The following is a 27180-nucleotide window of genomic DNA, read 5'->3' on the forward strand; positions in this document are numbered from 1 at the left end:
CATGCTTGTTTCCTTGATGTGCTTGACTCCATTGTGTAGACAACTTGAGCTTGAGACTTCTTTATTCTTTGAATTCATTTGTTATCATCAAAATCCATGTGTAGATTTATAATCACATGAAACTTGAAACCTTGAGTTCAACACAAAACGTCAAAGAGAATCTTGAATCTGGCTAAACCACTGGCTACATGGATTGTGAGTAACCATATACAGTCCTTAGACCTCATCTTAACTCCTACTAAGATGACATATTTTATGTGTCTTACAACTTATCCTTTTCTGAACAAGTTCCAAATGACATATTGTCTCATCTTTGCTCGCTACTCCTTTGTAGTGCCAAAGGCGATCACTCGTGTGAGTGAGCCGATTTAAACCAGTCGATATACTTTTTTTTACCATAACTACCAAATTTATGGTGAATGTGTGTGCTTATCAAAAAATACTTCCAGCCACGCCACATGATCCTAAAACACATCAGTGTCATGTGCATGATAAACAATATCATGACGGAGGGAAATCACATAATCAACTAAAAATAATCAAATCACAACTCTCAAGTGAAGTTTTAGGACTATTTCTCTTTGTGCGCATTCTCATGTATAGTAACTCTTCAAAACATGTACCTTTCAAGTGACTCTACTTTTATATTCAAAAGTCATTAGCACAACCATGAAGTCAACAAAGACTCATCACGAATCTCATTAAGGTCAAACTCACAATTTTAAATCTTCGATTCTAGTTAGCAAGTGATGACTTGCAAAAATTTCGTATTGCAGATTTTACAAGTTCGCTCGAGCAGAGACTTTTGACCGCTCAAGTAAATTCAGGCAGATTCAAACGCTCGACTGCCGCTCGACAGGGAGCTCAAGCGGGTTGCTGAAAAACAAAGATCGCTCGAGCGGAGACATTGGCCGCTTGAGCGAAATCAGGCAGAGTCAAACGCTCGATGTGCGCCTGATAGGACGCTCGAGCGAACTCAGGCAAAGTCGAAAGCTCGACGTGCGCTCGACATCCCGCTCGAGCGAACATCGTGTTTTGACAGATCCAGGGTTTTTCGCCGTCAGACGATATAAAAATGGATTTTTCACCCTATGGCCGTACTTTTTGACTGGAGAACACTTTTTGGGATAGAAAAACATAGCTAGAGGGATTCAAATCATCTGTTTTGGAGAGGGAATTCCAATTATTGCACGTACGTTGGAATCATACACGAGTACGGACGGGAGAAAAGCGTTGAATCATTCCCTTGAGCTTTTGAAGACGAATTGCGGCTGCAAGGAGGATTTTTCAGTGTTTATTTTCTTCCAATCTTCTCAGAATAATTATGGTGAATTCGTTTATGTTGAATTCCATTTCTAACATGAGCTAAATTTTCTTTATTCTAGGAAAACGATGTAACCTATTTCCGAACTATGCTTGATTGTCTACGCTAATTTAATGCAATTCTCTATTTGTTTATCTGATTTATTCTGAATTTATTGCTTCTAATTAACTGGCCATTGATTAAATGATTTTTAATCTTGTGATTTGCTATCGAAAGAGGGAATCATAGGGTAGATCTTGAATATTTCAGCATAGGTAAGTATAGAGATCGAAAGACTTGTACGAACCTATGTAGTAATTAAATCATTGGTTTTATTGCTTTCTTACTTTATTAAATTTGCATATTCTTATGTGAATTGATAAACAAGAGTCATTTCCAATTGACTATAGAAAGAGGCTTTTGGATGATTTAGAGATTTGCTAATAGATAAAAAAGAATTAAATTAAGTTAGCTGGATGAGAAAAGCATAGTGAAGAATTAGGTGAAATCGATTTCCTAGAAGTTTTCTTCCCCATTAAGTTGATCTTCGAACGTCAGTTTTGTTTCTCTTGCATATTTCCCTTTGAGTTGATCTTAGTTTAATTTGCAACTACAGAAAAACCTTAGTGATTCCTCTAGATAAAATTGAGATTAGTATAATTTTGGTATTTGGCAAGAGTAAGGTACCAATCCTTGAGGACGATACTCTTCTTATCATTTTACTATAAAACTACGATATTGTGCACTTACAGTTTTGCACCGGTCAGCAAGTCCCACATGCGACTTTTAATAATCTTCAATGTGATCTCAAATGTTATTCAGCAAACTAAATTTGTGATTTCAAGGTTTCATATGAATATATTGTACTCAACAAAAAAAATGTAAAACAACCATCATTTATTTTTCTTTTAAGGGTAAAGCGATTATGGCCTTTGCCCACAAAGACAATCACAATAGTCTAGTCATTACTTTTAACGATAATCGCATCACAAACTCACTTAATCAAGTAGGCCATATTTACCCTCTAACAAGATCTCAACCTCTAACTCCCATGAGCAAACCATAATGGAAACACCAAATTGTATACAAGGCAAAACTAGATTCTTTAGTATTTTCCATTTCATTAATTGTTTATGGATTTTGAACAAAAGCTCATAGAAACTGTTTTTCTCATATACAGTCTCACAAGACGTAAAGTCTTAGTTACTTTTTATAAACCCACATCCATCACCTTATAGTGTGGATAAGATCTCATTAGGCGATAATTAATAATCTAAGACAACCAGATCATCATCTCTCTCAGTAGAGACATTTTTTTAAGACCGTCAACAGCTTTCAAAGAACCCCATTTTATTCAATAGATCGTTAGTAAAAACGACTAGGTATATTGGGTATCTTTGAGTAGATGGTTCGTTTAGGCTGCATGTAAATAGTATTTGCAGCATTCATTTACTTTTTGTACTAAAACAGTACAAGCAACAATCATGCACTCACAGTACTTGCACCTAAATATCACAAAAAAACTTAACCACCTAATTTTCTTACGAGAATCAGCTATTTGACTATTTCAAGAAAAACTCCAATAAATGTTTGATCAATGGTTATCTAAAAGCAACTCGATTAGTGCCAATAGATGGATCTATACTTCTATCAACTCCACTTTTTCTGTATCAAACCAATCAACAACCCTGGGCTGGATCATATAACTAAAGTGAATATCAGATTCTATATTGATGTTCCTACTATGTGAATTCTATAGCTTTAATGAAGCTGTATTACAAATATTTTCTTCTAGTCTCTAAACGATGAGATGATATTGATACATTGCTTCCACGTTATTTATGAGGATTTTTATATTTCATGAATTTTATGAGTCACTATCACTAATGGTACACCTTAACTCAAAGGTATACTCCCACTAGTTGTTGAATTACTCTCATTATCTTCGGCAATCTTTTTCTAAAAAAAATTTAATTTAAGGTACCAGGTAATATGGAATGGAACATAATCAAACGTTCTTTCCAAAAAACAAGTGTTAAAAAAAAAAGGATACCCTACCCTCGCTGAAAATACGAGTAATTTTATCGACTTAATAAAAAATAATCAAGCTTAAATCCTCTAAATAGAATTCACATTTGCACAAAGTAGTCACTCGAGCTAGCTTAATGACAAATGAACTTGATTTAAGGACAACAAGTCAAAACTTAAGGTTGCAACTGCTTTCGAGCCATAATTCATTTAGAACTCCATTCTCAGTAAGTCATTAAACTGCGAGATAATTGTTCTCATCATATAACTCATACGATTTCGATTTTGAAAAATAATATTTTAACCTAAAAAATATTTTCCTTATAAAAAAAAAAAAGATCATATTTATATGATGAAACAATATTTTCATTCCATGTCTTTATTGTGCATCTCTAGGAACTTCTATATAGAAATGCTCATATTTTCCTTTTTCTCTTTGGCTCTTCAAAATAAAGGAGAGGATTCTCATTAGTGAGAAAATCTTAAATTTCTCAAACTTCACACCCATCATCCTATGCCGCAAAGGCATATTTTAATATATCAGTTCCCCACCCGAGAAATAATATTACAGAGTCAACGAGTGACTATTCAACTTCTAAACCTCTAGGAATTCTCACTAACATCACTACTTTCAACAAGTCTAAAATCAAATTAGGTCTAGACTTCTCTAATATCGCATTAAAAGCGCTAATAAAAATATCTCTTTGTGCAACAAATGCAGTATGTGACGTTTCAGCCACTAACTAGCGATATATCCCCATTTCTCGCTTACACAATATTTTCATATTCTCAAATTCACTACAAGAGAGAAAAGAAAACTTTGCAAGAAATTATCTTAGCCTAAAACCTATCTTGTATCAGTGCAATCACGAGCAATATTTTTTAGGCTTAATTAAGTCATACCTAATTATTCAGACTGCTACAATTACCATGCAAACCTCCAAGGTGCTTGGTATTATTCTCAATAGGTGCTCCTAAGTTCATATTTCTACAAGAACCTGCTTGTTCTTACTATAGATAAATAAAATTTGAGCAATATGACTAGTGCTAATACCACATGGAGGTGCACTGATAGAACCTTTAAAATGAATGTGTCAATCAAGAATGTCCTTAACACTCTTACACACTCAAATTTTAATGTCCTTACTCGCCAAACATACTAGCAAGTTTTAGAGAGTATGTTCCTATCCGTGAGTTAATTTGAGTTGCTTCAAGATTATAATGCCCAACCTCAAATATAGGAGCAATTAATCTTTGTGTTACATAAATAATGTGCAACTTCTATTATTACCCATAAGATTTTCAAATGCAAAATATTGGTTTAGCTCTATATGACAGTTGATCCCATTAACTTCTATAAAAAATTGTAGTGCATGCGTCCCACGCACACTTTCAATTTTACTCTAAATCTTTTAGAGATTTTTACTATAATGATGATATAAGATTATTTAACCCTGTTAATAATCTTATTTCTTTCCAATTATTGCTCATGGAGGAAATTAATGAGACACTTAAGTCATGTACATAATCTCGAGACTTTCTTTTCGGTTATCTCAAAGTTATTAACCTATACGCATCTAATTGCACAAACATTTAAGTAATTTGCCGCGTTAATCTAAATCAGAACAAAAAACATTAATACACGTTGCAAAATAAAAAATTCGCTATGATTCCTAATCATTTTGTCAAACGTCTAATTATTAATTTCTAACTTAATTTTCACGTAAATTTATATTGTATAGGAAATTACTTCCAAATCAATCTCAACTATACTCCCACTAGGATAAGCAATCTATCGAGTTAGTCACATGAAAAAATAATTTATTTCTAAATCAAAGAAATCAGTTTAAGCCAGCCATAAGCATGTGCTAATAAAACTCAGGCTACTTAATCCTCTATATTATCACATTAAAAAAAATGACTAACTCTTAAAATTAGCCCAACAATACATGTGATAAAATAAGCTCATGCAATTACATGTAAACACAATACATGTAAAAGAAATTCATCACATTTCATCTAAATAATTATTATTCACCAAAAAAAAAAAAAATCTAGGCACTTTATAACGTAAAATAAAATGCCTAACAAACGTGACAAAAATCATTTCATAATATCATGACATGCATGTATTCGATAACCATAATAACATACAAAAATATTTCAGAAAAAAGAATTCTATGCCACAATTATATGCTGAATAAATGACGACAACAAACTTACCAAGAATAAGTTTAGTCCAAATATTGAGATCAATGCCTTTGTGAGTGAAGTCTAGGTTTTAAAACAGCCACTGGGTTGCACCCTCTTGGGCGCCCAATTGCAGAGCAGTCTTCGGCTTGTTAGGCTGATGGCCCAATCCTCCTAGACGATTTTTTTTTCCTCTTTAAAAGGAAAACAATCGGGCCTAATTTTTCTTTTAATGGTAACATACGAGTAAAAAGATGATTTAAAAAATAGCCCATAGCTTGGTTAAAAAAGAGGTCCAACTGTGATTTTAAAACAAGCCCTCGCCCAAGCTCGTCTGCTTTTAACCCAAAATAAACCACACGGTGCTTCACTGCTTCTTATTCCTCCTTAACGTAGATAAGGGCATTGTTCATCTTCCCCAAAGCACCAAACGGTTACAGCGCTTGTAACGGAAAAACTTGTAACCGACGCCACCCTTTCAACACCACTGCCCACCACCCTTCAAGCACCACCAACGTAGCTCCTAGCGACTACGGAAGATCACAGCAGCACTACCTCACTCGGCTCAACGTGAACCTCTATTGCCTGCGCTGCTAGTGCACCTTTTTTTTTTTTCTCCGTCGGTCACAGGTGCTCAGCACCTTGTGCATGTCGCTGCACCTCGTGCGTAGCCACACTCAGGGGTGTAAAAAAAATCTGGCAAACTGGAAAATCACCGGTTTTGGACCCGTTTCTATAAATGAAAAACCGGTCGGAACCGGTCTGGTTTCAGTTTCAACTAACCGGACCGGACCGGTACTATTTATATATTGATATTATATATAATATATTTTATATTATATATAATTTTTAACCACAGAAAAAATAATCACATATATACTAATACTAATATTCTAATATAGATTATAGTTATACTCATACTAATATAGTTATACTAAATCATCAAAACTAATACTAATATATAGCTATACTAATAGTCTAATATTAATACTATTATATTGTCTAATATATTATATAACTATAACTAATACTAATATATATATACTAATACTAATAGTCTAATATAGGATTATAGCAGATTTTTTTTTACACTAGATTTCTTATTTTAGTTTTTATTTTATAGCAGTTTTTTATATAGCAGAATTTTGTTTATATAACAGATTTTTTTTATAAAACAGATTTTTTATATCATAATTTTTTTACATAGCAAATTTTTTTTATAAAGCAGATTTTTTATAGCAGAATTTTTTTGTAAAGCAGATTTTTGTAAATGGTAATAGATTTTTAATAAAACAAAATTTTTTAAATCAGTTTTTTTTTTTTTTAAACAGAATTTTTATGAAAAATTTGTATTTTATTAAAATCGAAAAACCGGATCAAACCAGACCGAAAACCAGTAAAATCAGAATACTGGTTTAGGAGGAAAATCGATGTGTAATCAATTTTGAAAAATGTAAAACCGGTGCCTACTTGTTCAGTCCTAGATTTTGTCCAAAACCGGACCGAACCGGACTAGTTACACCCCTAGCCACACCAAGTGCATTGCTGCACCTCGGCAATTGCTCCTTGGGGAGTAGTGGTGCGCACAGAGGTGCTGGTAGCACCACTGCAGTGCACAGGTAGTGCGCGCGACACTACTGTAGTGTGTAGGTGGTGAGCGTAGCACCGCGTTGCGGATTGCACCATAGGGTGCTCGCAGCGCCATGGTGGTGTGTCCTCTCTCTGCCTCTCACTAGTGCACTGCATCTCGTGCAAGCGAGTTGCCTGGGACAGCCATGCAAACTTACATAGACCATCAACCATCAACGCACATCACACCAGCAGAAACTGCTGCTTGGCCTAGATAGTATAGCGCCATGGTGGTGGACTCAGCACCTAGTAGCACCCAAATGGTACACGACTTTACACCTAGATCGCGTGGATCTTGCTGTCGCGCAACACCCCGTGCAGCATTTTGTGTGGCTAGTGGTGCTCATAGCGAGCAGCATGGGCAATGAGATCTCACTATGCCCATTTAGGCAGCGTGGCATCAGTGTGCATTGCACCATGAACCAATCCGAACCACCTCTCATGGTGGTATGGTCAGAATCACTTCATGCACTTGGGAAAATTATTCAAAAACATGCAGTTCATTTCAAACAAATTTGATCAAACAAACAATGTGAGCAAAAATTAAATCAGGAACAACCGATCTTGCTCTGATACCAATGTTAGAAATACTAGATCAAAGTACACAGCGGAAACGATATTACCTTGTTGAAAATATTTTAGATCTAGTGCAGTTGTTCCACGGATTCTCCGGTGTCGCTGTTTATCCAAAATCATCCTATTGATGGTGGAGTGTATTACATGATAATACCAGAGTAATATCTACAAATTTCACAATCTAAATACCGGGACTAGAGAGAATCATTTGAGAGAGATAACTTATTTGTAATCCACACACCTCATCCAAAGTGGGGAGGGGCTAGTGTAATCCTATGGCTGGCCATTAAGGGCTAGCCATCAAGTCTCATTAAGTGGCTCTTAAGCCACTTCATAAGCCCCAATAGAAGGTGAAAGCAATCCCCTTTCTTACAACTATTAAGTTAAAAAAAAAATGAGTGTGTTTGTTTGATAGTCATACTATCATTTTCCTTATTAAAAGGCCCATTATTTATTTGATGGACACAAATTCGTTAACCTAAAACGTGGTTTTGTAAGGTTATCTACTATAATTTACCATTCCTAGTAGAAAAACAACAAATTTCAATTCAAATGTTTAACATTCTACCAAGTTAATATTTTTTCTTTTTACTTGAAAAATAATGATAATTTTAAAAAATTTACACTCAAAAATATTTTTTTTTATCATGTTAACTAATTACAAATAATTATTATTTTAGAAAGTTTTACACAATAAATATCCATATATTATATCCCATCGTAATTTATTTTTTAAAATTTACTAAATGATGTTTATAATCGCATATAAAAGATTAAGGACGTACATTCTGAGTAATAAGTTTTACAATATAGAAGTTTTTTTATTCTCCTGTTTTTACATGTGTACATAGAAAGGCAGTTAATTTACTATTATTGTATTTTGCTTAATATGTTTGGGAACAGCTTTACAGCTCTGTATATAAAGCTACTGTAATCACAATTTTAATATACGACAGAATATTCTTTTACTCTAGAAATTAGATTTCTTAACACTGAGAATTAAAAATTGCGATTCACACTTTAACATTATTATTACAAAGGGAAAATATGCGAGTTAAATTAAAGATAAATTATATTCAACAATTTTATACCATACATATGTTTTTATTTTTTAAATTTTGATATTTTTCCTTCCTACTGAGTAAAATAACTTTAAATTAAAAGTCATTCCACATTTTATTCTTACTATACTTGTGTCGATATGGTCATGTTTATTAATTACTTCTTAAATTAGCTTTTACATTTTAAAATAATAAATTACAAAATTAAGATGCGCAATGGAGGGTGTCATATTAACAAGATAAAAAAAAAAGTAAAATTAAATACAGTTTTAAAATGTCATAAAATTTATTATTAAAAAATAATTTTTTTCTTATAAATCACATATTTACCTAAAAATAAAAATTTTATTTTTCACAAGCGCAAGTGAATGATAGGGTTTATAACATTTTTAATATGATAATTTTGTCTTCAGAAATGTTGCATAAAGAGAGAAGGTTGCCCACTTTTAACGGCAAACGCAGAGCTACTGCGGCGGTAAGTGCAAAATTGTTTGCGGAATGCTTCTCTAACAGCCGCTTCTCATCTTTCCCTCTTTGTTCTCTCTTGGTCTCCCTCCTCTGGCAACATCGAAAGAACTCGGCGCCGGAGAGGCTTCCCTTAGCCTTCAAAGCGTTGATGCAGCGGTGCGGTGCAGTAAGCTGTCAAAGAAACCCATAACTGTCGTAGAAGAGATTGCACGGTTTCCAAAAAGATTCGACACCGTTTCTTAAAATTATACGTTCTAAAAGCTGCTTAGCATATGTGAGGAAATGTGGAAAACTATTTTTCATCGGCTTGCTATTATCAGGCACTACTCTAGGATTTCTCCTCCGCCACCCGCTTATGCCGAACCAGTAATCCGGGTATCCAACAACATAGCCCAGTTGGGCGGACCAAAAGAGGGTCCAAAGCCTCGGCAACTCCTGTCTTTGCCTCCATTTCCTGCTCACCCCTTGCCCGTAAAGAATTCGGCCAGCGGTCATCCTGGTCGCGTCACCGCTATCAGCTGGGTCAAGTATTATTTTGACGAGATCCCCGGCTCTGCAATTACGTCTCATTTCAACAAAGGCCTTGTGAGTATTGTGATAATGTCTTATTAAAAACTTCTGTGTTTTATTACTCTGGGTTATGAGGAATCATGATAAAGTCGTCAAATTTATGCTTCAATGTATATTTTGCCCATGCTTTAAGCTCGGACGAGCACGCCACAACTAAATTTGCGGAAAAAGAATGAGACAGGAAAATGTGGAGTGTCCATTTGTTTTGATTTGGAATTTATGACGATGGAATTAATCTTGTTGGGGTTGGGCTGATTTAAAATCATATACTGTCTATCTGTGCTGACTTTGATCGAATGAAGTATTATTCATATTGAGTTGGGATGTAATCGAATGCATGTGGGGGGCCTTTTATTAGGATTCCTCAACTCGAGTATATTCACAGACTTGTATGCTTTTCCTCTTCTTCAGGTCCAGATGGAATGCCCATGTTCGAAAGACTCCTATGATGACGAGGAAGGACAAATGAAACGGATGAGAAAAGTGCGGATGCATAAAGCCAATCATAATTTTCATTATGAACTCTTATAAAAAAAAAAATTTCATTATGAACTTTGTGTGGGTAAATTATCACTTGGGGAAGTTCTTGATACGAGTATTGATACAATACGTTAGAATACCATCCTAACCCAAGAGTCATAAACTGTGGACTTAAATACATTAATCTTGCTCTCTCCCCACTTTATTTTTCAATTCTATTTGTTGGCCGTATGCAATTTTATGTGGGTAACTTCATCTGCAAACATACAGCTGACCTACAGATCAAACATAATGAGGTAATGGAGGCCGGGGCAAGAGTTTATATACCCGTATCGGTTGCTGAGACCAGGATTTCTAAGAGATTTGACACTATACCAAGTGGGACACTATATCCAAATGCGGATGAGATACAGTACTTGCAACGGCTTGTCAAATACAAGGCACGTTTACATTTAGCTCCTATCTTGTCTCCTTTCATGTTATTTGAGTTGATTCACGGATAGTCCTGATGTTTGCGTTTTCAATCCCTGATTCCATTGATTATATATAGATGCGTATGGGTTTGTTTGTGGGTTTATCTCCTATGCTTATTATTTTGACTCTTTTTCAACCTTGGTGAGATATGATGTTCCATCTCACTCTAAATTTTTTCTGATTTCTTCTTTGAAATTCTGTATGTTTACATCGTTTGGTTGGTTCTGTATTGTTTGGGCAGTTGTGCTCGTATTGATATATGTTATTTGGTGGTTGGAATTTCAGGACTATGCTATAATTCTGCTAAACAAGCCCCCAAGACTTCCAGTTAAGGTTTGTATCCTGCACTCCTATTCTTTATGGTGCTAGATTGTTGTTTAAGCATATTTTGTTGCCACTTGATTTTATATGTAATTATTTTCTCAGGGGAATCTGCCAGTTCATAACAGCATGGATGCATTGGCAGCTGCTGCTTTGTCTTATGATTATGATGAGGGTCCGAAGTTGGTAAGCTTTTAGTTTGTTATGATTTCTTTGCTTATCAAAAAATTATTACGGTGTAAGAATGTTGTAAATAAGATTTGAAAAAAAGACTGCATCTATTTTATTATTAGTGTTGCTGCTTTTCTGTTGGTTAATGATGGTCCATATGCAATTGCTTCAGTTAGTAAGGAAGTTAATTGAATAGGGTAGTGACTAGTTGAGGAAGAAGATATGTGCTATATTTGGTGTTTAGGAACAAAAGAATGTTCCATGTTTCAATTGTGTGGTTGAATTCATTTCATGCACACATTTTTTGAGGGGTGAATCTGATATGTTAAAGGTGCTACTGGCCCCATTTAGATATTTTTAATACTTTTAGAATGTCTAAAATAAATGTCCAATTCTGAAAATCTCCAGTTCTGATATCTTTCTTATATTTGCGTTTTTAAAAGCACAAGATTCTTAATGAAAATTGTGTCACCTTTGATATTAATTGGGAGACATTTTATAAAGATCACATGTTTCACCGGTCAAAAAAACATGTTCATTAGATATGCTTTACTAAGCTGCAAATAAATAAGACTATTTGTTTTATTAAATAAGTTGCTTGTGAATACAAAATTATGATCGATTATTTAAACGATCCAACTTGTATAAAACTCAAATCAACCTGTATAACTTTGTATTTATTGTTTTTATAGTAAAAGAATATAAGTTTACAAAAAGGAATTATGAGTTTAATCGTGAATAAATAAAAATTAAGATATTTGCAAAAACTCAAAGTTGGCTTGTCATACTTTATGGATAAAGTTATAGAATATAATATAAGTAATCTATATAGTCAAAATTAAAATAGCTCGTGAACAAGCTCATACTTGTCCGATAAATAAATGAATTATTTGTAAACATAAAATATAACTTGGTGATAAGCTCAAGCTCAACTCATGTTTAATCACCCACTACTCATTTGAACTCGAGTCCTCTACGCAGTGTTACTGTTTTTTTAATTAATAATCATGCCATTTAAAGCAGGACATTAAATTTTTTTCAGGACATTTAAAAAGTTTTGCTGTGATAATACTTTCTCTGTTTTCTTCTAGAATCTTTCTGGCTTGCTGCTTACGATTCCACTACCATTGCAAATAGATATTTTTCAAATCTTTAGTTTTCTTTAGCAGCTTTTCTGTTTGCTGATTCCATAGAGTTATTTTGTAAGGTTCATCGTCTTGACCGAGAGCAGAGTGGCCTTCTCTTGATGGGGAGAACAAAAGAAAGTGTAGATCATCTTCAGTGGCTATTCAGTGACATTAATAAAGCAAATTCCTCCTGTAAGGTACTAAGACCCGAGCTACTTATTGTATACGTACAGCAGGGGTGGTGAATGTGACTTCTAGAATATGATGGGGATAAATAGTTTAATGCTTATAGTTTTTTAGTCTAAAGACTAATACGCTTATACCTAATCTTAGGCTTGGAATGATGCATGCGAAGCAACATATCAGAGGTACTGGGCTTTGGTCATAGGCTCGCCCAGGGAAAAGGAAGGCTTAATTTGTGCTCCTCTTACAAAGGTCTCTGTCTTCCTCTCTGTCTGTGTCAACAATTATACTTTCAGAAATGGATTCATCTAAAAGATGTAACAACTTGAATGTATTTCTATTGCTATCAATTGCAGGTGCTTCTTAATGATGGGAAGACTGAGAGGGTCATCTTGGCTCATCAATCAGGTTTGGAAGCTTGTCAAGAGTCCATAACTGAATACCGTGTTCTTGGTCCAGTAATAAATGGGTGCTCATGGATTGAACTACGTCCACTTACTAGCCGAAAGCATCAGGTACCTTGTCACATTCCATCTTGGTCTCTCTCAAGTACACATAGGGCAGTGCCCTTACTTCTCAAGTAAATATTAAAATTCAAAGGCCAATTCTTAGTCTTTATTTCTTTAAGGTGGAACATCCTATTGGCCATGTATATTAATTAAATTTACACATGGGGAAAACATACTTTTTCATTTTTTACCCTTCAACTAATAGGCATTTTACACTTTTCACCCTAGACTACCAAAACATACTCTATGCAAAACTTCCCCTTTGTACCATTCAATTAGCAAACAATGATAAATATTAAATAGCACCCCCTCAAATTCTAACCGTTAGGATGAATGAAAACTGGGTAAAAACTAAAAATAGGTGACGTGGCATAATCATGATAGTTGAATCTTAACCCTGCGTGTTTTGACTTTTTAGTAGTTTGTGTGATGGATGAAAAATAAGTGAAAATAGGGGACGTGACAGTCTTGACTGCTGAATCTTAACAGTGCGCGTTGTAGCTTTTTGCTAGTTGAAGGGGTCAATGTCTCAATTTTGGTAGTGTAGGGTGAAGCGTACATCACCCAGTAGTTGGAGGGTGGAATACACTTTTCACCCTTTATATGTTATGCTCATGAGAGTAAGGGTCTATAATCGTCAGAGAACCGAGACTAAAAGGTTTTTACATGTATATTTGTGCCAGTTGTTTATGTAATATTACTAAGTTTTTTTATTGATGTTTTTCTAGAAGATGTTTGTAGAGGGTTTCAACATCGAAGATGTAGCATACGGTATACCTGATAACTTAATTTTTCTATGATCCTAGAAGTTGAACTTGCGTCACTTACAATTATTTTTTTTTTCCTTGTAGTTGATTTCTGTTATTCATATAGACTGGTAAAAAGACGTTCAAGTGTGAGGCAACTTAGGGTGTTTAAAATTCCAGTTGTTCAAAATATGTTTTGGAGTTGATTTACGATAAAACATTTAGAGATTCATGGGTGTTTTTCAACCTTGCATAATTAACCATTATCCAAACACTCGCTCTCACCTACTCTATGGAACGAACCCCTCCCCCTTCCTTTTCTCTTTACGTGATGCTATGTGCCAGCATCTGCTAACGGAGCTCTTGACTTCTGTATCTGGAGGATCTAATTTCAATCATCTCATTACAGCTCCGTGTCCATTGTGCTGAAGCTCTTGGCACTCCAATTGTTGGTGACTATAAGTATGGTTGGTTTGTTCACAAGAGATGGAAGCAAATGCCTCGGACTGATATTGAGCCAACAACTGGGAAACCTTACAAGTTGCGAAGGCCAGAAGGGCTGGATGTTCAGAAGGGAAGTGTTTTATCTAAAGTCCCTTTGTTACATCTGCACTGTAGAGAGCTTGTACTTCCCAACATCGCAAAGTTCCTTCCGGCATTGAATCAAAAGTCAGAGAACCTGTATCCTGAACTTAGCTCGAAGCCAGATCTCCTCCGGTTTGTGGCATCAATGCCATCCCACATGAAAATTAGTTGGAATCTCATGTCCTCCTGTCTGGTATAAGGAGGCATGAAAGTTTTTATTCTGTAGAGCAATCTATGTTACTACAGATCCATTTTTGGGGGTGAACTCCTACTGTTTCTGTAATTTATAAGTTGACATTATGATTTAGTGAATTAGATTTCAATAGAAGTTTCATGCACGTAACATGAGTAGTTTCTCCTTACCCTCATGAATGGTTTCGTTTTTCAACGAGTTTGCGGAGCCAGGGTCATTAATTAGGCATCCATAGATACATGCTACAATCTGGATGAACTGTGTCATAATCAACTACTCATAACTGAATTTTGGGGGATCACTGTAACAAGACTTACGAGGCCTACATGTCCTCGTTCTTCTTTTTTCTCATGTTCTGGTAATCAGTTGACCGATGCCCGATAACATGGCGCCATCAACAGTGCACTGGCCTGAAAAATTAAAGAGCACGGGACAGGAGATTTCCAACTTATTCTTCCCCTTGATACGAAATGAATATTAACGGCTGCATCAAACTAAACAAAGCATGATGATCCATCCCTCCTACCCACGGGAGTAACATTAGAGTCGTTCATTTACATGCGTTGCAATGGATAGCTACTATAGTCTATCTACACCCAAAAAACACAAAAAGAGAGAATTTACGACACTAAAGTGCGAAGTAAAGTGGTCAATATGGAAATCTCAATAAAGAATAAATCCGATTCAGCATTTACATCATAATGGCTTAATCCTCGAATGAGCTGCCCGAAATTCCTGGAACAGTCTTTAGCTGTGTGGAATCACCCAATACAGACCTTCTGATGCCACCATTTCCACAATCTTTGCATAGATGAAGTTAATTTCCTGGCATGTTCATGATGGTTGAACGTAGTACAATGTTTGGCATCGTTCAGGTGATATGTAAGGTGAATGGTGACTGCTCTTCGATTGATCCAAGCAAAAATTATCTTTTGGAGTGGAGACATCCAATGGATACAGAAATGCAGACAAGCCACGAGGAGAGTACTTGAGGAAAATAGCCTACCATATGTGTTTAAATCTGCTCTGCAGGTTGGGAAAGCAGTCTTTCTGCCTCATCGTTTGCTTCAGCTTGCAGTCTCCATCTCTGAAAAGAAAACCAAATATATAAGGAAAAAAAAAAAAACTAAGGCATGCAGGTTACGATGTACAGTGGAGGGCTTCTCTACATAAATTTTACAATAACAATTTCAATTAATTTCAATTAACCTTGACAATCGGATAAAAAAGGTATTTCTAAGTGGAAAGAAAATACCTCTTCAAGATTTTCTAGCTCCATTATTTGTTGTATTTGTTCTGCAATACTTTCCTATAAATAAGAATGATGGAGTTGGATTAGATTACGGTTTTCAGATCAAGTTATAGTAGTAGATAATCAGGATTTGCGTACCGCATTGCTTGCTGCTTCAGCAGCAAGTACATCAGAGTCCAATTCTACTTCAATTTCAATCATAGAAGAAATCTGAAAAATGGATGGCATCATCACACATCAATTTATGCTTTGGAAAAACAAACATTAAAGAGATAATTAGATGGGAGACTGGGGGTGGGATTATGGTTTCTGTCACATAGGAACATACTCTTGCAAAGCTATCAATTAGTTCAATCCGTCCCCTAAGGGAGTTTTCCAAGCCTTCTCGCACTCTTTTGACTCTACTTCTTCGAGCGCTAAAATATAACCAAAAATAGTTCAGAGATCACACTTCAAATAACGGAGATCTCCAAACCTATACTACACAAACAATCAAATCAAACTCAAGAAATAATGCATCAAACAACTAGATTAAAATTATGCAAATAAAAATAATTTTAGGAGGGTTTCACCGATAAGAAGGTTCTCCCACGGCAGAAATTTTGTTCTCCAGTTGGCACATCCGAGCCAACATCCAAACCTACACAGAAAATGAATGAATCTCTCAAATGGAACTTCAAGCTACTTTGGTGAAAAAGGTTTTTAACCTTGCAGGATTCTTAATTAACCTAACTCAGAAGATTCCAGGAGGAGGATGATAACTATTTTTGGTATTTTCTTCAACTGAGTTGTTAGATATTTTCAATATACTTTAAGATCTATTACTAGTTTGAATGATTTTTTGAGCTCATAAGCTGTACCCAATCGCACCACCATCTTGAGACAGTGTTACATGAGACGCTGCATAACTTACATGTGAATACAGTTAACCTTTTGAGCACATATGTATGGAACAAGTCAGTGCAGCTAAATTTTTTGTAGAGTTTAATTTTACAAATATATTTAAAGCATCAGAGTGGATGGACTTCATGTACATAATCTTGATATGCCTGCTAGTCTGTTTGGTCACAATTTTAAGACTAATTGAGTGAGCACTGTTTCACAATATAATTGCTTAACAGGAGGCATGTCTATTAACCGGAGACATTCTTCATTTTTTAAAACCCAGCCAAATTTTCTTTCATGTCAAACATGATTATTGAATACAAATTGGAATTGAAATGAATTTATTACAAGGCTTGCCAGGACTTACATGCAGATCATATTGAGATAAAAGTTGCAATGACAACAACTTGCATGGAATCATACCTCTTTTTCAGCAGCTTCTCTTAGGCCCTTGATGCGAGTCTGAAGCACATCATATTGGGATAGAAGTTGCTGCTTGATAGCAATTGCATCCACAGATCTTTGAGGAAGCTGACATCAATGAAGAATGAGTAAATGAATTTTTTAATACATTCCATTAGAAAAATCTGAGGTGGACAAAAATAAAGAGACAAAAGCACATCAGAAATGGAAATGAAAAAAAAACAAGGGGAAATGAAACCATTTTAAAGGTTGTCTACACTCACTGATACGGTGATACCCCAGTTTACCATCTGAAGATGTGTTGCTAGCTTGATTTTAAATATGCAATAAACTGGTTGGTGCTATGCTCCATATGTTTCAACAGAATTGAAATCTGAGAAAGAGGAGTATATTTAAAGGAACCCGCTACCCATGATTTGGGAAGGTTTAATGCTATATTTAAACTTATTTGCACAATATGATATGTAAGAGGCACTCATGCACAGATTTCAACTAAAAAGAATCATCTTTAGTCAAACTAAAGAATACTGAATTTCTATCACAAATATTGATGTTCTTTCACGACAAACATACAAGTAATATGGAGCAGTGTACTCCCAATTCTTTATCCACTTGTTTCAAATGCCAGAAACAGGAAAAGGGGAAAGAAAAGCAGATACATACGTAACTAGAGGTTATTAATGCCCTAAAGAGAATGAAAGAGCCAAATGGTGGCCTTCATAGAAACTTGAAATCTCAAGAAGGACAAGAATCTGAGAGGGAAATGTGATATTTGACAAAATAAGACAAGCTTACTTGATTCAACTGGGGGAAAACAAAAGCATTTAAAGTAGCTCCCACAGCAAGTGATGCAACCGCAGCAGTTGAAAGGAACTGGGGCAAGCTGGGGTCAATAATCCCAGAGGCAGCATCACCAGTGGCCAAGACAGCAAGAAGAGGAAAGAGGATGGATGGGTTAAGTAATGATGAGCTTCCTTCTTTTAGTGGAGCTCTTAACAATGGTGAGTCCCGGCCATCTTTGTGGTTGGTCAGACACAGAGGCTCCCCAGGGTAGAAATTGGGAGCTTTTGGACTGAATTTAAAGGGACCTACCTCCCTATAAAGATTGGATGGAGCTGCTACAGCAATGGTAACCCTTTCTCCTTGTTGTGCGGGGAGATCAACAGTTTCTGTGGCAAATCTGTGCGTTCGTGCCATGCCAGAAGGAGTCTCTACCTGAGATTTGGAAGGGTAAAGTAACTATCAAATGAGGCGTGGAAGGAAGAACAACACAAGTGCAGCTAAGGGTGTCATCGATGGGTATGATATTTTTTCATATATATATTTTTTTTTGATAAATGTATTTTTTTTTTTTTTTTTTCATATGTACTAGAGGGAGAAACTCAAATGTTGTCAGCATATTGCACTGACAGTCTCTAGCATATTCAGTGATTGGCAATGAGTTCTTGTACCAAAAAAATTCTGTTTTGGCTTAGCTTCTTGCAACTTGCAAATAACAAATAGGTAAGCAAAGGCCAGGCTTGCATGGGTATAATGAATAAAAGCAACACATGACTACCAATTTGAAAATTGGAAAGAATTTGGAAAGAATATCCAGTTAAACATTCTAAATTAAGAATCTATACCACGATAGAATGAACAGCAGAAGGACTACTTTGCTTCATTATTTGCAGCAATCTTAGCCCTCTTTTCCATGCTGGAACATCCACGCTGCGTTCGGGAGGAGGATATCCTTAGAAGCAGTGAAATATCCCAGGATTAACATCATGCACAACTATATTCCGTGATCAACGTAGAATTAAAATGTGCCAAAATATCTAATGCTTATAATATTCCAAGAAATCGTCTCATTTACAAGTGAATATGGTGCCATATTCAGTTGGAATTGAAAATAATGATTTATTGCCATCACAAATAAATGGAATCCAAATAAATTTCCTGGCTATTGCCAGTGCTAATCTATGGAATACAAAATCCATTGTGTAAATTGAGTGATAGAATGGAACCAATATAAAAAAAAACAACGGCAGCACTAGAATTATGAAACAAATGCATAGACTTTATAATAAATAAACAAACCAGATGTAACCAACCTGATTTCTTCTGACTCAATGCTAACTATGTCACCAGAAATAAGTTCATACTGGTAGCGGCACTTTGAACAAGATACAATCTGCATAGATGTACAGTGTGTACCTTAAACAAGTATCATTCAGTTATCAACTCTTAACATTATAGGTGCGCAGCATGTGTGGCATGGGTAGAATTATTTTCTACCAACTCTTCAATACTGGGCATTCCCCCATAAAGTGAGAACCAGATCATTATTGAATCTTTTCTGTCTATTACCTGAATTCCATGTTGGGGTTGTGCAACAGCAACAGCTATCGTACAACTTGGACATCTCACAACCTTTCCAAAAGGGACCTGAAAAGCATCAATTGCAGACACGTCAAGTCAATGACATTACAATCAGGGACTTCTCCCATTTCCAGGCTACAAACAGGGGAAGGCCATTTTTTTTAGTTGAGTTAATAACAAGGATATTTCCAGTAGAATGCTAAATGCACTAGAGAGATGGGAGTAGCCAGCAATTATGAATTAGCTAAGGGAAAAGCAAAAAATAAAAAAATGAAAGTAAAATTGGTTTCATACCTCCTCGCCAGGAGATACTCCCACTTGGCAAATATCTTCAATTATCCTAAGAGCATCCGAAACTCTCAATGACAGTGCAAGACCCTGAACTAATGATGTGTAAACATGCACATCTGGTCTGGTCCACCTCCATCTCTCAACAAAAGGTGTGGTTTCATCAGTACCTGCCCGTGCATACTTATCAACAATGTAAAAAAATATAAATCATACAATAAGAGATACCATATGAAATGCTGAAAACCTGAACATGACATTTTGTACTGGAAATTCTTTATAACAACCCGAATGAAACAAATATATTCTATAATCCAGCAACATCATTTAGACGGGCTCCAAGTCAGATAATACCGCAAGCTGTGACTCCCAATTACCTTGGGATACATATAATGTATCATGTTCTATTTGTTAGAATATTAATTGAGCGATTAATTTACTCTTAAGCTTTTACGAAACTGGTTATCATGTATTGGAGCAAGCGACCCCTTTGATCTTACTCAATTCTATCTCCCATTTAAATTCACATTTTATCTAAGGTTAGGCTTTCAGAACAACTGGTAATTTATCACTACAAAATCATGGCCAGAGCATCAGATATATATCATCAGTAGCAAAACAATGCAGCCCTAAAGATCCGGAATCAATCAAAAACTTATTGTAAATTGAACAATCCAAGTAACGGCCGAAGCTTTCATTAAAGAATAACGAGTATATATTCAACACAAGTTGTACCACATAAACCTCGTACGTACAATTATCGAAACTAGCACGCATGGCATAGAAAACGGACAAAGCCAACTCCGCATTGTTCCGCTCAAGCGCGGCCGATACAATCAAGCGACAATCGTTAACTTCCACAACACCTCCACTCGTCCCAGACTTGTCAGCAATAATCTCCAACGCTTCAGTTGCATCCTTAGCACCTGAGACCTTAGCAAGCAACTCCCCGTCCAGCAGCTGCGAAACGAACGAGTCCTCAGACACTCCATTTTCGCTCTCACTCAGGGAGGCTCTAGTCTTGAGGGCCTTAGAGAAGCTAGCAAAAGTCAAGGAATTGGTGTTGCAAAGTAAGAGAGGAAAGACAGAAGTGCTGTTGCTGTTGGGAAAGGTTTCGGAGACTTTGGGGAGGGAAGCAGAGGGGTGAGAGAAGAGAGAAAGCCAAGGGGAGCCCAAGTTGAGTGTCATTTGGTGGGGTTTGAGGTTGAAACCAAAGAGAGCTTAAGATTGGCAGTTTTGATGGATTTGGTAATATAGGTGGTGTTGGCAGTTTTGAAGGATAAAGATTAGGAACGAGAGGCCGTGAGGACAAGTAGAGATAGGCCGGGTGTCTGTCAGGAATGAAGGTTTGTTCGCGTGCATGGTGGTGCTAAAAAAATGGAGGTGCGGGGAATCGAACCCCGTGCCTCTCGCATGCGAAGCGAGCGCTCTACCATATGAGCTACACCCCCTTTTCTGAAAGTCTGCGTCTTTCCAATTATTCAAAATTAATCAATTGAATAGAACAATCACACCCAGAAATAGAATTGTTAAAACATTTTTATTTTTGGTGGGCATTGAGTGATTAAAATGATAATTACGAGGATTATACGAGTTCAGTACAAGACCATCGAGGTTTGAAGGACTCAGTTCACCTTTACGGCAAACTCTCCAGAAGTGCAGCATCCTTGAGCGCATAATTTCCATTGAACATGATTCCTTACTTCTTTCAACGTGCAGTTTCAAAACCATTTAACACTGGAAAAGTAGCGGGGCTATCACCTACTGGATCCATCAAACCCAGGCAAACGACACAGAAGAATAGACTCCAAACGGTCAAAACGAGCAGGCCAAAATCTTACATTCTTACATTCTAAAAAGAGAGTCGGCAATGAAATCAAGCGAAGGATCCACAATCCGTACAAAAAGTGCTATACATTGACAGTGCAAGGCAAGCCTAAATGGAATTACAAAATCACCTATCGTCAAGATGTTAAAGGAAATGGTAGTACAAGAAATTGAAAAGGAGGACGCCCCAAGATTCTGCACTCGGGCACTCTCGGCTATTCCAACTCGGATCAACTAGAAGTGCAGGCAGACCCAGTATACATGACCACCATGACTTGTCTTCTCACACCAAGATATCCGTTCCAGATGTCAAAGGGAGTTGAATTAGTTGCCCACTTGGCCTCTTGCCCATGGGGGTCTTCGCAGTGCACCACCGTTACGTTGTGCAACATTGTTCTGCTGTGACATGATCTTCATCCTTTGCTCCTTCATGTTTGCAAACAGCGAGTCCAGTGTAGACCTCTGTTTCGGTACTGCATTTCCCTCCTGCGGCTGCAGGAGCTGTGACTGCACATACAACATATAAATCTCGTCAACACAAAAGACTTTGCATGGCATGACGAACAGTGGGATTAATAGCCACATAGCAGTCTGATGAATGACTTGAATCCTTGCAAAATCCATTACATCGTAAAAATGTATAACTACTCCAAAGAAGCCACTAACATCCTTCTTGTTGATAAAAGAAGGTTATATTTTATCTTCTTTGGCTTAAGTGGGATGACATGAAAGAAAAGGTATTATGTTCTCTCCCCAAATGTCATTTGCTTTGAAAAGAAAGTATTGGAAGACCACGTACAATAATCATTCTCCTGATGCCAAACAATGGAGAAATAAAGAATATTTAGCTTTCCTTCTTTTCTCCAGTGTATTACAACAACTAACGCTTGCCAATCCTACTTAATAATGTCATATAAATCACTTTCAAGGAGAGAAAGTCCTAGGCAGCATCATAAAAGAATACCTTAGCAAAAGAGCCTCCATTTGGAGCCCTCCTTGGGACCACTGGAGCACCACCCCTGCACCGAGAGATAGAAATAATGATTGGATAACTTAAATAGGACGTATCATCATGAGGCAAGACCAACGAGGTAGAATTCAGAACACACTGTACCAAATATGGATGATTAATAATTATACCACCACCCTCAGATTTATGCTCACTCAATTGAGTCTAGTGACTTACCATCATGTCTTATAGCCCAACTAACAGAATGCTAATACAAACCATTTCAGAAAAAGTAGTCGCTCCAAGAAAGTGACAACTGCAGTACTGATTCTTCGATACAACAGCCCTTACCAAAAAGGGCATGATCTAGAGTTCAGACCTCACACAATGGTCAAGTGGAAACGAAAAAGTAAAACAATCACAAGGGAGCAGAACTTGAAAAACCACAGTGGCTCGTTCAGCATGTAGTTCAATAAATAGAAGACTCTGCCAAGGGACTTCCAAATCTGATATCTTGAAAACTCTTTCATTGCATCACTCATGGTAACTATTGCCGAACAATGAGTATCCAATTTCCACACCTAGTAAAACTAGGATAAAACAAAACTACATTGCCAACACAGCTGCGCCAACCACTAAAGAATTTGAAAGTAAATAACACGAGCACAACTCTACTCCTTGACATTCAGCTATCCAAATTCCCAATATCGCAAGCGGGGAATTCACTATACAAAAACCCAAAACACATGACTCGTGTTTAGTTGACCCATAAATATCCATTTTAGTTGCATCCCCTGGGATAAAACAGACGACAACCCCATCACCCAGGCAGCTGGCAAGAAAGAACAAGAAAAGCAGAGATGAGGTGTCAGTCCGATGGACTAGAAAACCCAGACAAGTTCCAAAATGCAGAAATCTCCAGATTAAGAGGCGTTAAGACTGAAGGGTGTCGATCCCACAGCAGTATCTTCCAAGAAAAATTATCAGTGTATGGAGGCCAACAATGCTTCAGGAATGGAGGACCAGAGCAAAATGTATGGACCAGCACAACCTATCACACCTCAAGAATGAACAATCTGACTGATCAAGGAAAAGCAGCAGGTCTCGCCATGGATCATATGGAAGAATACCAATACATGTAATGAGATGACTGAAAGCTTCAGATAGGCTATAGAAAGATGGAGACTACTGCATTGAATTCAATTAATAGAAAACATCCACAACACCACAAATCATATAAATTTTTTACGCAATGAGCCACTTAAAATGCAGAATGTTAACTTGTACAGTGCAAACGTGATAGCTTTCTTCAAATAATACAGTTGCGTGAACTTCCATATCACACTTGATTTCACATTTTCATTAACCCATCTTCATCCAGTCATGTCCCTTTTTATCACTTATAATCCACTGCTTCAACAGCCAATCCAAATAACAAACCTCCGATTTTCAAACAAGCATATCCATAATCAAATTAGACACGCACTGCTCAACTACAACTTCCTTTGCGCACCACATAAACAAAGGTTATGATGCAAGCCAGTTATAAAGACTGGCATGACGGAAACCATCAACACTTGAAAATATTCCCAAATTGACTGATTCCCACTGAAACAAATCATATGCAGGACTTCCATGACACTATTTGATTTGGTAAACATTAATGGGAAGCTGATCAATACTACAGAAGAATCATGATTTACCCAATTACCTGGAACAATTCCACAATTAATTAATGCCATTAGATGGTAATTGTGGCTACCAACACCAGAATTGAGGTTCAAACCATACTACCCAAAAAATTCAGAAGTAAAAATTTTTATATGGAAAAAATAAATAGAACTGTCAGATGAAAGACCTTGATTTGTTCCAATTAGCCACCCTGTTATGACTGAAAGCTCTGTTACGAAGTGTAGCAGCTGCAGCCTTTCGTGCAACCTCAATTGCGAGAGGAAAATGGTTCCCCTGAAAATTCGACCTTCTCTGTGCTAGGACTCCCTGCTTACCATATTTGATTTAGACAAAGAAACATGATATCACAAACAACATGCGTAAGCATGAGCAAGCAATGCAATTTAGCAGCAACTGACCTGTCTAAGGGAGGATCTTGTGTCCATAAAACGTTTCACCTTCATATATTTATCCTGAGCAAGAGTATTTGAAGATCTCTGACTCTTGTTCTGCTAGGACATATCATTTATATATCACAAAAACAACCAAAGACATGACCATAAAATCATGAGTGGTGAGCACACTTTCAAGGCGTGTAAATCTTACTGGAACCCTTCGTGGCTTCTTAGCCTTGGTTTTGGGGTTTTTAGACATTTTGATAATGTCTTCTAATGCCATGTCCATTTTCTTCTCTGTAAGAGCAATTGCCTCCGTTGTAAGAGGTTTAGCAGCCATCTGAAAGAGAGTATGCAGCTCAGTCACAAAAGATAAACTAACAAATCAAAGTAATGTAGCAATCATTAACAAATAACCAATAAATTATATGAAATATTTTTTTTATAAGTAAAAGAAACAATAAATTATATGAAATATTAATGGAGATCACATAAACCAAAGCCAAAAAAAAAAAAAGTATCCCTCTTTCAGACTCTCATTCAAAAACAATAAATTATCTCCACAAATATTTAACCATAAGGTACATATAAAATTCATCATAACGTTTCAATTAAACCAAGAAGAATAGCTATTTTAATCCTCCTTTGCTTATAAAAAAAAAAAAAAACCATTTTAATCAATTATCAATTATGGACTTGTAAAAACCGAGAACATTTCTCGAGTATCTAAATACTGATTGAGCCTAAAAATTAAGCACCGATTAAATTAATTAAAAACAAGATCATATAAAACGAGCAATATACTCGAATCTCATACTATTTGACCCCCTTTTCAACCATAGAGAACCTAACGCTCCACAGCAGCCAAACCTAGCCAATCTAGATACGCTAAATTGAATGTTCCATGCGAATGCTAAGTCAAGATTAAAACTTTAACATCTTAATCCCACGTTTTCTCACCAAGCAAACAGAGGATTTGCACGTGCAAGTATGGCAAAAACAAAAGGAGAAAAAAAAAAAAAATCAACCCACCTCTTTAGAGGGCATAAATCCGAAGAAAATCGTGATCGATGAAGGAGATAACGACCGAAATTTAGGGCTAGGTTTCGAGAACGCCGGTAACTCCTGAGCGTCGCTAAAACAAAGATGCTTCGAGACGAAGATACTCTTCGTGGGTATACAGCGAAAGCGCGTATTTGTATGATGCGGTGTGAGCGAGCGGCGGATTTCAAAAGGCGAAAATAAAATGATTTCTCATGAATTAACCGTATTTTATTATTAGGTTTGGATTCCGCTTCGCTGGATAAACCACGGATAACGCGTGACCATAAGATATTTTATATTATATTTTGAGTTAATTGTATGATTATTATTTAAATTTTCACCTCTTTTTTTTTTAATTTGAGATTTTAACTTATAATGTTTATAAAATTTATATATAAATTTCAATAAATTCGTAATATTATCTCCATAAAAGACTTACAGCATAGTTATTACGTGACATCAATATATCATGTGTTAACCTTTAATGGATTGATGTGGATATTAATATCATGTGGCCTCCCATTAATTTTCTAACTATAGAAGGAGATACATAATTGCAAGTTTTTTAAAATTCATCTATCAATTTTGTAAAAGTAAAAAATTACAGTCTCATAATACAAAAACGTTAATATTCAAGTGCTTATTTTGCAATTAACCCTATTAATTTGTTTTTTTGTTTTTTAATCTAAATTACAACGAGAATTCACATTGAATATGGACTATAGAATTCACAAAGTAATTTTTATGATTTAAAATTATATAAAAAAAATACTTGAATAAAAATATTAAATCATAGAAATCATTTTGTGCATTTATTTGCTTTTCTGTTCTACAGTTGAAGTACTTGCTTGTTGTTCCGTTTGAATCTCTTTAAAAATTATTTTTAAGGAAAACATGTAGGTTGGTAAATTTATATGAAGTGTTTTTACCAATTAAAAAGGGTTAAAAAATAACTTTTCACAAAACTCTAAAGATATTAGAAGCTTTTTTGGAAAATCACTCTGAATTTATGGAAAATCACTTTTTCATAAAATTGAAGCTTTTATAAAACTACATTTCCATAGATATTTGGATAAGAATAATACTCCTATGTAGGGGTGAGTTCCGTCCTGTCCAAGGAGGTTTTGTGGACCGGATAGAATTTTTTCATCTTGGATTGGACCGAATTCCCTAAAGGTTGGGATGGTCCGGTCCTATTTGATCTAGTACAGTTTGGTCAATCCACGGTTGACTTTTTTTTTTTTTTTAATCTTATAACATTTTGTTTAATACTTATATAATTATATTGTGATATATTTAATATATATAGTATACTATTATATATATTAATAAATATATATATATTAGTAATATGCTAATACTATTAGTTTATTTGTATATAGTAAATTAGTAATAGTTATTAACTTATTTATTATAACTAATAATACACTAGTACTAATACTATAACTAATAACTATATGTAATAATAGTA

The 27180-nt window shown here is 35.8% G+C and overlaps 3 protein-coding genes and 1 non-coding gene across 6 annotated transcripts; 1 reads left to right on the top strand and 3 right to left on the bottom strand.

Annotated features, from left to right (window-relative positions):
- Window positions 1-9221: 9221 nt before the first annotated feature.
- On the top strand, window positions 9222-14759 carry LOC122281728 (RNA pseudouridine synthase 3, mitochondrial). Of its 2 annotated transcripts, none has more exons than XM_043093477.1 (9): window positions 9222-9840; window positions 10237-10308; window positions 10587-10745; window positions 11065-11112; window positions 11206-11286; window positions 12479-12595; window positions 12732-12833; window positions 12938-13096; window positions 14246-14759. In XM_043093477.1, exons 1-9 carry the CDS (start codon window positions 9538-9540, stop codon window positions 14618-14620), a joined length of 1416 nt encoding a protein of 471 aa, XP_042949411.1. In that variant the 5' UTR covers window positions 9222-9537; the 3' UTR covers window positions 14621-14759. The 2 variants fall into 2 exon arrangements, with proteins under 2 accessions (XP_042949411.1, XP_042949412.1); XM_043093478.1 differs by having other exon boundaries at window positions 9770-9840; window positions 10576-10745.
- A 295-nt stretch (window positions 14760-15054) lies between these two features.
- Window positions 15055-21146, bottom strand: LOC122281727. Of its 2 annotated transcripts, XM_043093476.1 has the most exons (13): window positions 20579-21146; window positions 19830-19993; window positions 19524-19601; window positions 19268-19347; window positions 18800-18884; window positions 17970-18389; window positions 17175-17282; window positions 16439-16506; window positions 16195-16282; window positions 16005-16076; window positions 15870-15923; window positions 15621-15701; window positions 15055-15512 (listed from the first exon to the last, which is right to left on the bottom strand). In XM_043093476.1, the coding sequence occupies exons 1-12, from the start codon at window positions 21009-21011 to the stop codon at window positions 15630-15632; spliced, it is 1722 nt and encodes a 573-aa protein (XP_042949410.1). In that variant the 5' UTR covers window positions 21012-21146; the 3' UTR covers window positions 15055-15512; window positions 15621-15629. The 2 variants fall into 2 exon arrangements, with proteins under 2 accessions (XP_042949410.1, XP_042949409.1); XM_043093475.1 differs by having other exon boundaries at window positions 15055-15701; window positions 20579-21145.
- Window positions 21147-21201: 55 nt separating this feature from the next.
- Window positions 21202-21274, bottom strand: TRNAA-CGC. The gene has a single exon. It is a non-coding gene; the product is annotated as a tRNA-Ala (tRNA).
- Window positions 21275-21650: 376 nt separating this feature from the next.
- Window positions 21651-25892, bottom strand: LOC122281729. The gene is made up of 6 exons (XM_043093479.1): window positions 25698-25892; window positions 24877-25005; window positions 24690-24779; window positions 24458-24597; window positions 22615-22669; window positions 21651-22157 (listed from the first exon to the last, which is right to left on the bottom strand). The coding sequence occupies exons 1-6, from the start codon at window positions 25710-25712 to the stop codon at window positions 21975-21977; spliced, it is 612 nt and encodes a 203-aa protein (XP_042949413.1). The 5' UTR covers window positions 25713-25892; the 3' UTR covers window positions 21651-21974.
- Window positions 25893-27180: the final 1288 nt, after the last annotated feature.

Source organism: Carya illinoinensis, chromosome 11 (assembly GCF_018687715.1).
Source record: "Carya illinoinensis cultivar Pawnee chromosome 11, C.illinoinensisPawnee_v1, whole genome shotgun sequence".
NCBI lineage: Eukaryota > Viridiplantae > Streptophyta > Magnoliopsida > Fagales > Juglandaceae > Carya > Carya illinoinensis.